Here is a 12,970-nt window from a genome sequence, read left to right as displayed (position 1 = left end):
TGTGGAGCTATGCCTGGGGTGGGAACAAACACACACACACACACAAACCTTTTGGCTCAGTTTCATGCATGCGAGACACTCTAATCCAATGCTATCCTCACCGTTTTACCACAAACAACAATACAGGGCATATTTCAGGTTTTAATAATAAGCAAAGGCAAACATGACTGCTACTGTGTTTGCTACTGGTTGTCCTTACCATATCCATCTGGATTGGAACGTGGGGTGAAGAAACTCTGGACTCCACAAATACTACAAAATGTGTGCTTGCCAATGTGTGTATTAAATGTGTATGTGTTAATATTCTCCAAACCCTAAAACAAGAAATTAACCAAATTAACATCAAATTGACTAATCTGGTAGAGTTATTACCAAACTTCACCCTGTAAAAATGTTGTATTACCTGTAATAGGGTAAACTGATTTTCTGGCACAATGAAATGATGGTTTTGCTTCTTGGTGCAGATGCTACAGCTAGATAAAGAAACCAGAATGAGTCATATTGTGATGAACATGGTCAGTAAGTTATAATTCCGTAATAGCAATATGATTGTAAAAGAATCAAGACAGTTTCTACAGAGGTTTTGTAATTTGATCAGTAAGTAAGTAAGCCTTGTCCAAGCCAAACCAGCACAGTTTCCTTTTTTTTTGCTCATTCTCAAACCTGTATCTCCAATTCTCCATCACTATAAATTGGGGCTCCAGATTTGCAATGTTTATCCTCCTAAGACCCAGCAATTCATTTTTTCCTCTCTAGTGGACATCAGTTCTTGGTCCGTATCTCTGAGGCCATACAAGCCACTGTATTAAGTCCTGTTGTCCATTTGAGAGGACATTCTGGGCTTTTCAATGATATCATGTGTGGGGGTGTGACCTTGACAACTTTATCTTCCTGGTTCATTTTATGGACATTTGAAAAGAAGTGTGTGTAATTATGAATTGTATTTTTGTGAGTTTGATATTCAAATTGTTTCTAGTAAATTTATATCTCAGGAATAGTGAAGTGAGTCGTCAGGACTGTGTAATAATGTTTTCACATTAAATAAGAGCTAAATATGAGTTTATCAAGAAATGTCCTCTAGTGGACACCCAGATGCCACAACTATGTATTTCACCTACTGTACCCATTGACTCCATGTAAATTTGTTCATATTTACGTCCTAATGACCACTACAGAGGACAATTTTGCACATAAAATAAAATATACATTATATTTTGTAACATCTTTTCTTGGTAACATTTTTCTTTCACCCCAAACAAAAAATAATAATCCAACACTTTTTTTTTCAGGTCTCAGGATTATAGCCTGCCCTTTCTATTGCTGTAGCAGTTAACCGTATCTGTAATGGATCACTGTTGAAATGTTGCAGACCATACTCGCAGTCGAAAACCAGAAGGTCTGGGGAATTCCAGACTTGGAATCTGACAGCCCCACAATGGCATCCGCCGGTGTGCTTCACTCGTTCCACCCTGTGTACAGCAACACAACAAATTTTGACTGTTCATGAGGCATGGCATAACTTCAATAACAGTTTAATGATGTTCATAGATCGACAAGACATTGTGCTACGCACCGTTTTTCCATTGCAACATTTAATGAAATTGAATACGAATTCCAGTGTATTCCATTAAATATTTTTGAAATCGATGATCAGAAATGTCAGCAAGTTAAAATCCCTCAAGCACTACCGTAGTTTGTAGGTTGATATTGCAAGAGAAAGTCCCTTATTGCTTGTGAGCAATATGAGATGTCTCTAAATATGGCTCTGCATTACATTGCCAACTTCTGCTGGAACCATGTCCGACTCCACTCCTGCATGCTCTTCTCTCTTCTTTCTTGTCACCGTAGGCCCATTCAACTACTGTGGTTTCGTTGCCTCTATCAAAGAGTACCAATATAAAAAAGCTTTTGCATAATGAACACTTGAAATTAATTGTGAACTTGCAGAAAGAAATATACAAACACTTAGAGATTGGTTGTGACCAAACAGAGTAGGTTTGGTCTTTTTATTTCAGACACTTTTTGATTTGTTTGAAGAAACAGTTGGCTCAGTAATAGGGGACTGTCTGTTTCTATCTCAGCTGTGTGTGTCTGCTACAGGCTTGGACATGCCTTTGATAGTCTGGTGGTTCTGCATGCTCTCCTCCCACTTCTTTCCACAGAACTTCTCTACTGTCACACTGCGTACCGTACCTGGGTCCAGACAGTGAGGAGCTATGCCTGGGGAAAAACAAACACACACATACACAAACCAGTCTGTTCACATTCATGCATGGGACACACTCCAACAGCCCATCCTCCCTGTTTTACCACAAATATTACATGGTGCGTCAGCATAAAGAAAAAGTCAACATGAGTGATTGATACTGGTCGTCCTTACCATATCCATCAGGATTGGAGCGTGGGGTGTAGAAACTCTGGACTCCACAGATCCTACAGAATGTGTGCTTGGCAGCGTGTGTATTGAATGTATATGTGGTCAGATGATCCCAACCCTTTAAAACAAGAAAATCAACTAAGTTAAATATTCATTCATTGCAGGATTCACTAGCAATAGCTGTTAGAAACCTCTATACATTGTCCTACCTGTAAAAGGGTAAACTGATTCTTTGCCACAATGAAATGATGGTTCTGCTTCTTGGTGCAAATACTACAACTAGATAAAGAAACATGAGTGAGTCATTTTGTCATACTGTATTTCTCCTCATTAATTACAGAGTATAATGATATTATGTCCAGTTAATAGCAATATAACATAAATTAGTCATGTCAGTTCCCCCATCTTTGTGATTTGAACCGATTTTTCTCATTATCAGTCAGACCTGTCCCACTGGGCACAGACTTCAGTTCAACGTCTAGTTTTTATTTACATTTAGTTGAGTTATCAACTCCTGTGAATGCAACGTGAAATCAACCAAAAAGGTCACCCTTTCATTGGATTTAGGTTTAAAGGTTGGGTGAAAAAATTACGAAATTCCCTTACTTTATTATTTTTTGCAAATCCCCTTGCCGCGTTCATATACTAGCTGGAACTAAGACATTTCCGACTTGCTATTCGTTGAACACAGCAAAGTGTTAACTACAACCAGTTAGCAAGTCGGACATTTCAGAGTTTCCTAGTTCCGACTAGCACGTGAACGCGGCAACTCAGTTTTCCACGTTGATTCAACGTCATCAAATTGAATTATTTGGTTGCAATGACTTGGAAACAACGTTGATTTAAACCGTTTTTGCCCAGTGGGGTATCTATTCCATATATAATAAAAGGGAGGCCTAGATGTCCAGTGTTTATTAAACCATTCTGTAGTGGATCCATGTGAAAAGATTAGATTATCTTTGTGTTAGGTATGTCAGGTATTAGGCTACTGGAATATGGTAAAGAACCGGCATACTCGCAATCGAAAACAAGAAGGTCTGGGGAATTCCAGACTTCGAATCTGACAGCCCCACAATGGCATGTTCCTGTGTGCTTCACGTGATCCATTCCCAGTACCACCCTGTATAAAGACAACACAACCAATTTAGACTGTTCGTGATGCATTACTTCATGCTTCTTTTCAAAACTGACAGAGGCTTTTTTTCGGGAGATACGCACCGTTTTCCCGTGCAACGTTTCAATGGTATGGAAAGCGTATTGTGTTCCAGTGTATTGTATTCAATGAAATATTCCACCAACCAAGATACTGACGTGTCACTTAACAAGGTTATGCCGCGTTCAAAACAACTGGGAACTCGGAAAAACTCGAGGTCAAATCACGACGTCAGTGATTTTCAGGTCGGAAAGTCGGAGCTCTAGAAAGAGGCCCGAGTTCACAAGTTGGAATTCCGAGTTGGATGACCGTTCAAATAGATTTTTCCCAGTCGGAGCTCGTTTTTACCGAGTTACCAGTTGTTTTGAACGCACTAAAATCGGAAGTCGGAGATTTCCGAGTTACCAGTTCCGAGCCCCCAGTTGTTTGCGAAACAACTTCCCTTGCTTACGTGGAATCACGTGGAGTCTGCCACTGTTGCCACCTTCTGTAACCATGTCCCTCCCACCTTTCATGCTGAATCATGCTGTCCCAAAACACTGATACTGTATCCAAAGCTCATGAGTAGCTTGGTAACAGTTGACAAACAAATACTCAAGTTTAATTTAATTATCCTTTATGCTATTCACTACTACATTTGATTGGATTATCTGATGAATAAAGAACACTACATTTCAAATTAATAGGGATGATCACATCATTGAGTAGAGAGTTATAAGAGCTTTATCCAAAAAGGGCTGTGGTTACTGTAGGACACAATAAACATATATCCACATCTGTCTGTCTGTTGTGAGATCCCTATTCAATCGCTTCTCATATTTTGTAAAACAATAATTTACATTTTCTCAAATCACATCAACAATGCTGAAGCAGCTCTTTATATACATTACTCAACATAGACTTATGGAACATGTTTTGCATGAAAAGTTGTCCTCCCTCCCATAATTACAAACAGTCAGCCTGGGTTGCAAAGTACAGCAGGCTTGCACAAACACATTCCAGTTAAGCTCAACCAGTCTTGAGGAAAGAGTGACGTGGCGATCACGCGTTGGGATTGAGTCACATGAAGAACCAACAGTCCACAGTGCTGCTGTGTCTCCGTATGGGAATACTGTGACTGACCTAAATGACAGACCAGACCAACAAGACCACTCCTTACCCTCAATATACAGCTGGCCAGTTATTGATTCCCTGGAAGGCTGAAGAATATCAAACTTGGCCCTCAGCAGCTCAAAACACTGACTGTTCACTGTTCATCAAACTTAAATGAAAATGCTTGAATTTGATAATGTCACAAATATTATAACTTAACATGTACTGTATATTCCATCTCAAGTCTCTGGACAGTGCTCTGTATGGACATGCCACAGATACCTTCATACTGCCAAATCAGTGTGCCTAAAAATAAGTGATGATAACTGCTTGGTCATTATGACCACCAGTCTGTGCCTCTTCTTGAAATAAAACAGGAGGACTATAGCAACAGGAACAACATGTGTTAAATAATGTATGAAAAGAAAAGGCTGTGACGGTTATTGAAAATGTCAGCTTTGTGTTTTAGTAGTTGCTTCTGTTCCAGGACCCAAATGGTTTACAGGGTTAACTGGATAATCTGCTGTCAGGCTGCTGTTGGTCCTGCCTGTGGAATTCATCTCAAAGCCCTGCCCCTGACCCAACAATGTTAATCTTTGCACAGTGCAGTGGATCCAGATCAGCAGAGCACAGTTTCAGAATGGCTGCCTTGTTCATTTTGAATAAACAAATGTATAACTTTGGACCTGACCTCCAATGGTGCAATAATTCACAAATAGAATCAAGAGTGTAATTTCAATCCAAACCAGATTGCTATTGGGTCAGGATGGTAAAGGTTACAACTGGGTTGATATGTATCTCATCCTGAATCAGGAGTCAAAGGAGTCGTTCAAAGATTAAACAATGTAATTAATTTTGATGAGTGGTACAGTATATATATTTTTTTGTACATTTATTTGGCAGCACTTACTTGTGTTGTCTTACCAAGCAACCTGTATTTACCATGAGGGTTGTTCAGCCAGTTTGTATGACACTATGAATAGCCTATACATTACAATCCTGAAGTTGTTTAGTCTGAAAATAGTTAGGCCCTTTTTTTTTTTTACTCATTCTGCTTTGTCTCTAAATATCTCTTTCATTTCTCTCGGTAGCGCTCTGCAGAGCAGGAAAGGTAGAGAGCCGTACTGGCAGTTAGTCCATGAGCCAGGGGGGTTGGTTGGGCTCACTTGGGCTGATGATGTCTCATTGTGATTTTCTTGAAGGTCTACAGTATGTCCTTAGAGTTGGGAAATGTTTGAAAGCAGTGCAGCAATGGCAGCTTTCTCTGTTATCACTCTTTCTTTCATCCCTCCATCCCATTCATTTTTCCAATAGGGATCTTACCCTATTACAAACAATGTCAGTATACAACAAGTTATTACTCACATATCGTAACAGCCCCTCCTAAAGTGTTGCACCGCTCAGGCCAGGCCAGGGTCAAACTTTTAAATCCCTCTTAATGTAGCATCTGGGCAGATCTCTCTCACTCTCTCTTCATCATCTCATGTTTTTTCCCCCTAGTTAACTCCCTCTTGGCCAAGATGAATCTGCCTCCCTCCCTGAAGTCTGCTCTAAACCTTCCTCTTACATATCATTCCGACCCTTGACCCCCGCTGTCTAGATCTTGTAAATGAAGAAGTTGTACTGTATTACTGTGCCACATCATGGCTCACACTAGAAAATATAGCATGTTTTAAGTGACGTTCTGAGACCTTTAGAGTGGCACTGTCCTGATCAAAAGGAGGACACAAACAAGACCATTTAACACTCTGTACCATGTCCTCCTTTCCCATCATCTACAGCAGACGAGACAGAACACCTTTCCATTACAATAGGATGTGAAATCAACCTATTGATTACATTTCAGCCAGGACCATTTCATCCAGTGATGAGCATTGTTGAGAGAGGGATGGTTTCTATTGCAATAGTTGATTAGATGTGAACATGCCACACCCAGACCTTACCGTACATGAGTGTGCTATCACATTGGTACTCTGTATTCAGTGTTGAGAGGGGGAGAGAGAAATAAATCTCAATGTGATTCTAAAGCCTGTTCACACAGTTGCATACTATAATCCCCTCTCGTTTTCACCAGTTTACCCAAAGCCTCTTTTGCCCCATGAACCATTTACTGTAGATATCCAAGTCTCCCAAAAACATCGGACAATATGACTGTACAAACCCACAGTAACTCTTTGCTAGTAGCTTAATTTCCTGTCTGGTCATATTTGCCTCCACTCGAAATATGGCTTGTCTTTCCATATTATCCCTATCTTTGTCTCCAAGACTTCAACACACTAATTATTCTACATTTATGTTATGTAAACCCTGTAAATTATCTGTGTTTTTCCATTGACTTTCTGGGTGAGATGTAAATTGCAAAAAAAGTACACTAACTAGGCTAGGATTCTCCATTCTCCCACAGACTGCAGTCTCCTCTCTCTGTCGACCATTGGTGTCCTCAGGAAGTACCTATCCTTCCTGGAGCTGCCTATCAGCTGGCTCCTCCCATCAGATCTCTGCTGCATCATAGGCTCAAAGGGCTACGGCCAAGCTAAGGTGAGCCTGTCATCAGCCTATACTATCAGGCATGAAATAGACAAATGTTACACCAGTTCCACTATCATCTCTTTTCCTGTTATTATGGGACAAACGTCATTAATACATGTAATAGCCTACTAGATGTATAGTTAGAGTGAGACGTATAAAAAAAGCATTGGGATTTACATCCGCAAGTGTATAAGACGATCCCTAAGCTCGGTGTACAAACAGTGAAAGTCCTCGCTCTCTCTTTCTCTATGAAAGTGAAATTAGGTCTCAACATCTGACTTGACTGGTACTGGCACTGCGTACATGTAGCGTATTTCACTATAAATATTGATCTATCAGCGTTAGAGAAAATTGTCAGACACCCCTCGCTGGACATCAGTCATTACAGACATACAAATTGATTATAACTGCTGGAGAACTTCATGTTTTTACCTTGCATCAGTATTTATAGGGAAATACATTACATGTACGCAGTGCCAGTACCAGTCAATTCAGGTGTTGAGAACTAATTTCACTTTCAGAGAGGGAGCGAGGACTTTCACTGTATGTACACAAGCTTAGGGATCGTCTTACACAATTGCGGTTGGAAATCCCAATGCTGTTTATATACATGCCTCACTCTATGTCTGTAATGACTGATGTCCAGCGAGGGTTGTCTGACAATCTTCTCTAACTCTGATAGATCTTTCTCTACTCTAATAAACTCCTCTCCTTTCTATTCACCAGAGGGCCATGCTCTGTCACCGTACTCAACTCCTGTGGTTTCGTTACCTGTACATTTGGTTTTCACGCTACATGATTATCAACACATTCCAAGTTATTAATCAAGGACCAAAGAATCTGAAGATATATTAGTCAAAAATGAGGTTCCTGATTAATCTTCTGAGAACACTGTTACTTGGGTTTGTTAATCTTACTGTAATCAGTTTGCACATCTTTTTATATGTTTTGCCTCTTCTGACATATTCAAATTATTGATCTCATAGCACTGATATATTCAGACCTACCTATTGATTGAATGTAGATATTGTATTTTTCTAACTTTTTGTTGTTGAAGGAAATACATTATTAAAGTTGATCTTCCTGTCATTGCCAACATTGTTAGTTGGGAACAGTTTACTTATGATTCTTAATACACTATTATTCTCCATTTGCTGTAAGAATGTTGACATATACTGACACTGTAAATGAATAGTGAATTTGACAAATGTAAGAAAAATGTGAATACATAGACATTGATTGTATCCAAACAGGGTAGGTTTGGTATTTTTATTTTTGGAAATGATGTACAAAAGTTAGAACAAATGTTCAAATTGTTGATGAACCAATAAAGTTAATTTGATTTAGAAAAAGTTGTCTCAGTTATAACACAATAAGGGACTGTGTTTGATCTCAGCTGTGTGTGTGTGCTACAGGCTTGGACAAGTCTCTGATATTCGGGTGGTTCTTCATGGTCTCCTCATACTTCTGCCCACAGAACTTCTCTACTGTCACACTGTGTACAGTACCTGGGTCCAAACAGTGTGGAGCTATGCCTGGGGTGGGAACAAACACACACACACAAAAACCTTTTGGTTCAGTTTCATGCATGCGAGACACTCTAATCCAATGCTATCCTCACCGTTTTACCACAAACAACAATACAGGGCATATTTCAGGTTTTAATAATAAGCAAAGGCAAACATGACTGCTACTGTGTTTGCTACTGGTTGTCCTTACCATATCCATCTGGATTGGAACGTGGGGTGAAGAAACTCTGGACTCCACAAATACTACAAAATGTGTGCTTGCCAATGTGTGTATTAAATGTGTATGTGTTAATATTCTCCAAACCCTAAAACAAGAAATTAACCAAATTAACATCAAATTGACTAATCTGGTAGAGTTATTACCAAACTTCACCCTGTAAAAATGTTGTATTACCTGTAATAGGGTAAACTGATTTTCTGGCACAATGAAATGATGGTTTTGCTTCTTGGTGCAGATGCTACAGCTAGATAAAGAAACCAGAATGAGTCATATTGTGATGAACATGGTCAGTAAGTTATAATTCCGTAATAGCAATATGATTGTAAAAGAATCAAGACAGTTCATCTACAGAGGTTTTGTAATTTGATCAGTAAGTAAGTAAGCCTTGTCCAAGCCAAACCAGCACAGTTTCCTTTTTTTTTGCTCATTCTCAAACCTGTATCTCCAATTCTCCATCACTATAAATTGGGGCTCCAGATTTGCAATGTTTATCCTCCTAAGACCCAGCAATTCATTTTTTCCTCTCTAGTGGACATCAGTTCTTGGTCCGTATCTCTGAGGCCATACAAGCCACTGTATTAAGTCCTGTTGTCCATTTGAGAGGACATTCTGGGCTTTTCAATGATATCATGTGTGGGGGTGTGACCTTGACAACTTTATCTTCCTGGTTCATTTTATGGACATTTGAAAAGAAGTGTGTGTAATTATGAATTGTATTTTTGTGAGTTTGATATTCAAATTGTTTCTAGTAAATTAATATCTCAGGAATAGTGAAGTGAGTCGTCAGGACTGTGTAATAATGTTTTCACATTAAATAAGAGCTAAATATGAGTTTATCAAGAAATGTCCTCTAGTGGACACCCAGATGCCACAACTATGTATTTCACCTACTGTACTCCATGTAAATTTGTTCATATTTACGTCCTAATGACCACTACAGAGGACAATTTTGCACATAAAATAAAATATACATTATATTTTGTAACATCTTTTCTTGGTAACATTTTTCTTTCACCCCAAACAAAAAATAATAATCCAACACTTTTTTTTTCAGGTCTCAGGATTATAGCCTGCCCTTTCTATTGCTGTAGCAGTTAACCGTATCTGTAATGGATCACTGTTGAAATGTTGCAGACCATACTCGCAGTCGAAAACCAGAAGGTCTGGGGAATTCCAGACTTGGAATCTGACAGCCCCACAATGGCATCCGCCTGTGTGCTTCACTCGTTCCACCCTGTGTACAGCAACACAACAAATTTTGACTGTTCATGAGGCATGGCATAACTTCAATAACAGTTTAATGATGTTCATAGATCGACAAGACATTGTGCTACGCACCGTTTTTCCATTGCAACATTTAATGAAATTGAATACGAATTCCAGTGTATTCCATTAAATATTTTTGAAATCGATGATCAGAAATGTCAGCAAGTTAAAATCCCTCAAGCACTACCGTAGTTTGTAGGTTGATATTGCAAGAGAAAGTCCCTTATTGCTTGTGAGCAATATGAGATGTCTCTAAATATGGCTCTGCATTACATTGCCAACTTCTGCTGGAACCATGTCCGACTCCACTCCTGCATGCTCTTCTCTCTTCTTTCTTGTCACCGTAGGCCCATTCAACTACTGTGGTTTCGTTGCCTCTATCAAAGAGTACCAATATAAAAAAGCTTTTGCATAATGAACACTTGAAATTAATTGTGAACTTGCAGAAAGAAATATACAAACACTTAGAGATTGGTTGTGACCAAACAGAGTAGGTTTGGTCTTTTTATTTCAGACACTTTTTGATTTGTTTGAAGAAACAGTTGGCTCAGTAATAGGGGACTGTCTGTTTCTATCTCAGCTGTGTGTGTCTGCTACAGGCTTGGACATGCCTTTGATAGTCTGGTGGTTCTGCATGCTCTCCTCCCACTTCTTTCCACAGAACTTCTCTACTGTCACACTGCGTACCGTACCTGGGTCCAGACAGTGAGGAGCTATGCCTGGGGAAAAACAAACACACACATACACAAACCAGTCTGTTCACATTCATGCATGGGACACACTCCAACAGCCCATCCTCCCTGTTTTACCACAAATATTACATGGTGCGTCAGCATAAAGAAAAAGTCAACATGAGTGATTGATACTGGTCGTCCTTACCATATCCATCAGGATTGGAGCGTGGGGTGTAGAAACTCTGGACTCCACAGATCCTACAGAATGTGTGCTTGGCAGCGTGTGTATTGAATGTATATGTGGTCAGATGATCCCAACCCTTTAAAACAAGAAAATCAACTAAGTTAAATATTCATTCATTGCAGGATTCACTAGCAATAGCTGTTAGAAACCTCTATACATTGTCCTACCTGTAAAAGGGTAAACTGATTATTTGCCACAATGAAATGATGGTTCTGCTTCTTGGTGCAAATACTACAACTAGATAAAGAAACATGAGTGAGTCATTTTGTCATACTGCATTTCTCCTCATTAATTACAGAGTATAATGATATTATGTCCAGTTAATAGCAATATAACATAAATTAGTCATGTCAGTTCCCCATCTTTGTGATTTGAACCGATTTTTCTCATTATCATTCAGACCTGTCCCACTGGGCACAGACTTCAGTTCAACGTCTAGTTTTTATTTACATTTAGTTGAGTTATCAACTCCTGTGAATGCAACGTGAAATCAACCAAAAAGGTCACCCTTTCATTGGATTTAGGTTTAAAGGTTGGGTGAAAAAATTACGAAATTCCCTTACTTTATTATTTTTTGCAAATCCCCTTGCCGCGTTCATATACTAGCTGGAACTAAGACATTTCCGACTTGCTATTCGTTGAACACAGCAAAGTGTTAACTACAACCAGTTAGCAAGTCGGACATTTCAGAGTTTCCTAGTTCCGACTAGCACGTGAACGCGGCAACTCAGTTTTCCACGTTGATTCAACGTCATCAAATTGAATTATTTGGTTGCAATGACTTGGAAACAACGTTGATTTAAACCGTTTTTGCCCAGTGGGGTATCTATTCCATATATAATAAAAGGGAGGCCTAGATGTCCAGTGTTTATTAAACCATTCTGTAGTGGATCCATGTGAAAAGATTAGATTATCTTTGTGTTAGGTATGTCAGGTATTAGGCTACTGGAATATGGTAAAGAACCGGCATACTCGCAATCGAAAACAAGAAGGTCTGGGGAATTCCAGACTTCGAATCTGACAGCCCCACAATGGCATGTTCCTGTGTGCTTCACGTGATCCATTCCCAGTACCACCCTGTATAAAGACAACACAACCAATTTAGACTGTTCGTGATGCATTACTTCATGCTTCTTTTCAAAACTGACAGAGGCTTTTTTTCGGGAGATACGCACCGTTTTCCCGTGCAACGTTTCAATGGTATGGAAAGCGTATTGTGTTCCAGTGTATTGTATTCAATGAAATATTCCACCAACCAAGATACTGACGTGTCACTTAACAAGGTTATGCCGCGTTCAAAACAACTGGGAACTCGGAAAAACTCGAGGTCAAATCACGACGTCAGTGATTTTCAGGTCGGAAAGTCGGAGCTCTAGAAAGAGGCCCGAGTTCACAAGTTGGAATTCCGAGTTGGATGACCGTTCAAATAGATTTTTCCCAGTCGGAGCTCGTTTTTACCGAGTTACCAGTTGTTTTGAACGCACTAAAATCGGAAGTCGGAGATTTCCGAGTTACCAGTTCCGAGCCCCCAGTTGTTTGCGAAACAACTTCCCTTGCTTACGTGGAATCACGTGGAGTCTGCCACTGTTGCCACCTTCTGTAACCATGTCCCTCCCACCTTTCATGCTGAATCATGCTGTCCCAAAACACTGATACTGTATCCAAAGCTCATGAGTAGCTTGGTAACAGTTGACAAACAAATACTCAAGTTTAATTTAATTATCCTTTATGCTATTCACCACTACATTTGATTGGATTATCTGATGAATAAAGAACACTACATTTCAAATTAATAGGGATGATCACATCATTGAGTAGAGAGTTATAAGAGCTTTATCCAAAAAGGGCTGTGGTTACTGTAGGACACAATAAACATATATCCACAT

General features: G+C 39.4%; 2 protein-coding genes across 2 annotated transcripts; both read right to left on the bottom strand.

Annotated features, from left to right (window-relative positions):
- Nucleotides 1-1,971: 1,971 nt before the first annotated feature.
- Nucleotides 1,972-4,021, bottom strand: LOC311135941 (centromere protein V-like). The gene is made up of 5 exons (XM_084169980.1): nucleotides 3,596-4,021; nucleotides 3,393-3,497; nucleotides 2,587-2,656; nucleotides 2,381-2,495; nucleotides 1,972-2,220 (listed from the first exon to the last, which is right to left on the bottom strand). Exons 2-5 carry the CDS (start codon nucleotides 3,482-3,484, stop codon nucleotides 2,078-2,080), a joined length of 420 nt encoding a protein of 139 aa, XP_084026106.1. The 5' UTR covers nucleotides 3,485-3,497; nucleotides 3,596-4,021; the 3' UTR covers nucleotides 1,972-2,077.
- Nucleotides 4,022-10,636: 6,615 nt separating this feature from the next.
- On the bottom strand, nucleotides 10,637-12,641 carry LOC311135729 (centromere protein V-like). The gene is made up of 5 exons (XM_084169756.1): nucleotides 12,260-12,641; nucleotides 12,057-12,161; nucleotides 11,252-11,321; nucleotides 11,046-11,160; nucleotides 10,637-10,885 (listed from the first exon to the last, which is right to left on the bottom strand). Exons 2-5 carry the CDS (start codon nucleotides 12,146-12,148, stop codon nucleotides 10,743-10,745), a joined length of 420 nt encoding a protein of 139 aa, XP_084025882.1. The 5' UTR covers nucleotides 12,149-12,161; nucleotides 12,260-12,641; the 3' UTR covers nucleotides 10,637-10,742.
- Nucleotides 12,642-12,970: the final 329 nt, after the last annotated feature.

This window comes from Coregonus lavaretus, assembly GCF_964263955.1.
Source record: "Coregonus lavaretus genome assembly, chromosome: 10".
NCBI lineage: Eukaryota > Metazoa > Chordata > Actinopteri > Salmoniformes > Salmonidae > Coregonus > Coregonus lavaretus.
Note: the sequence above shows the minus strand (reverse complement) of the source record. Positions and strands in the feature narration are given on the sequence as shown.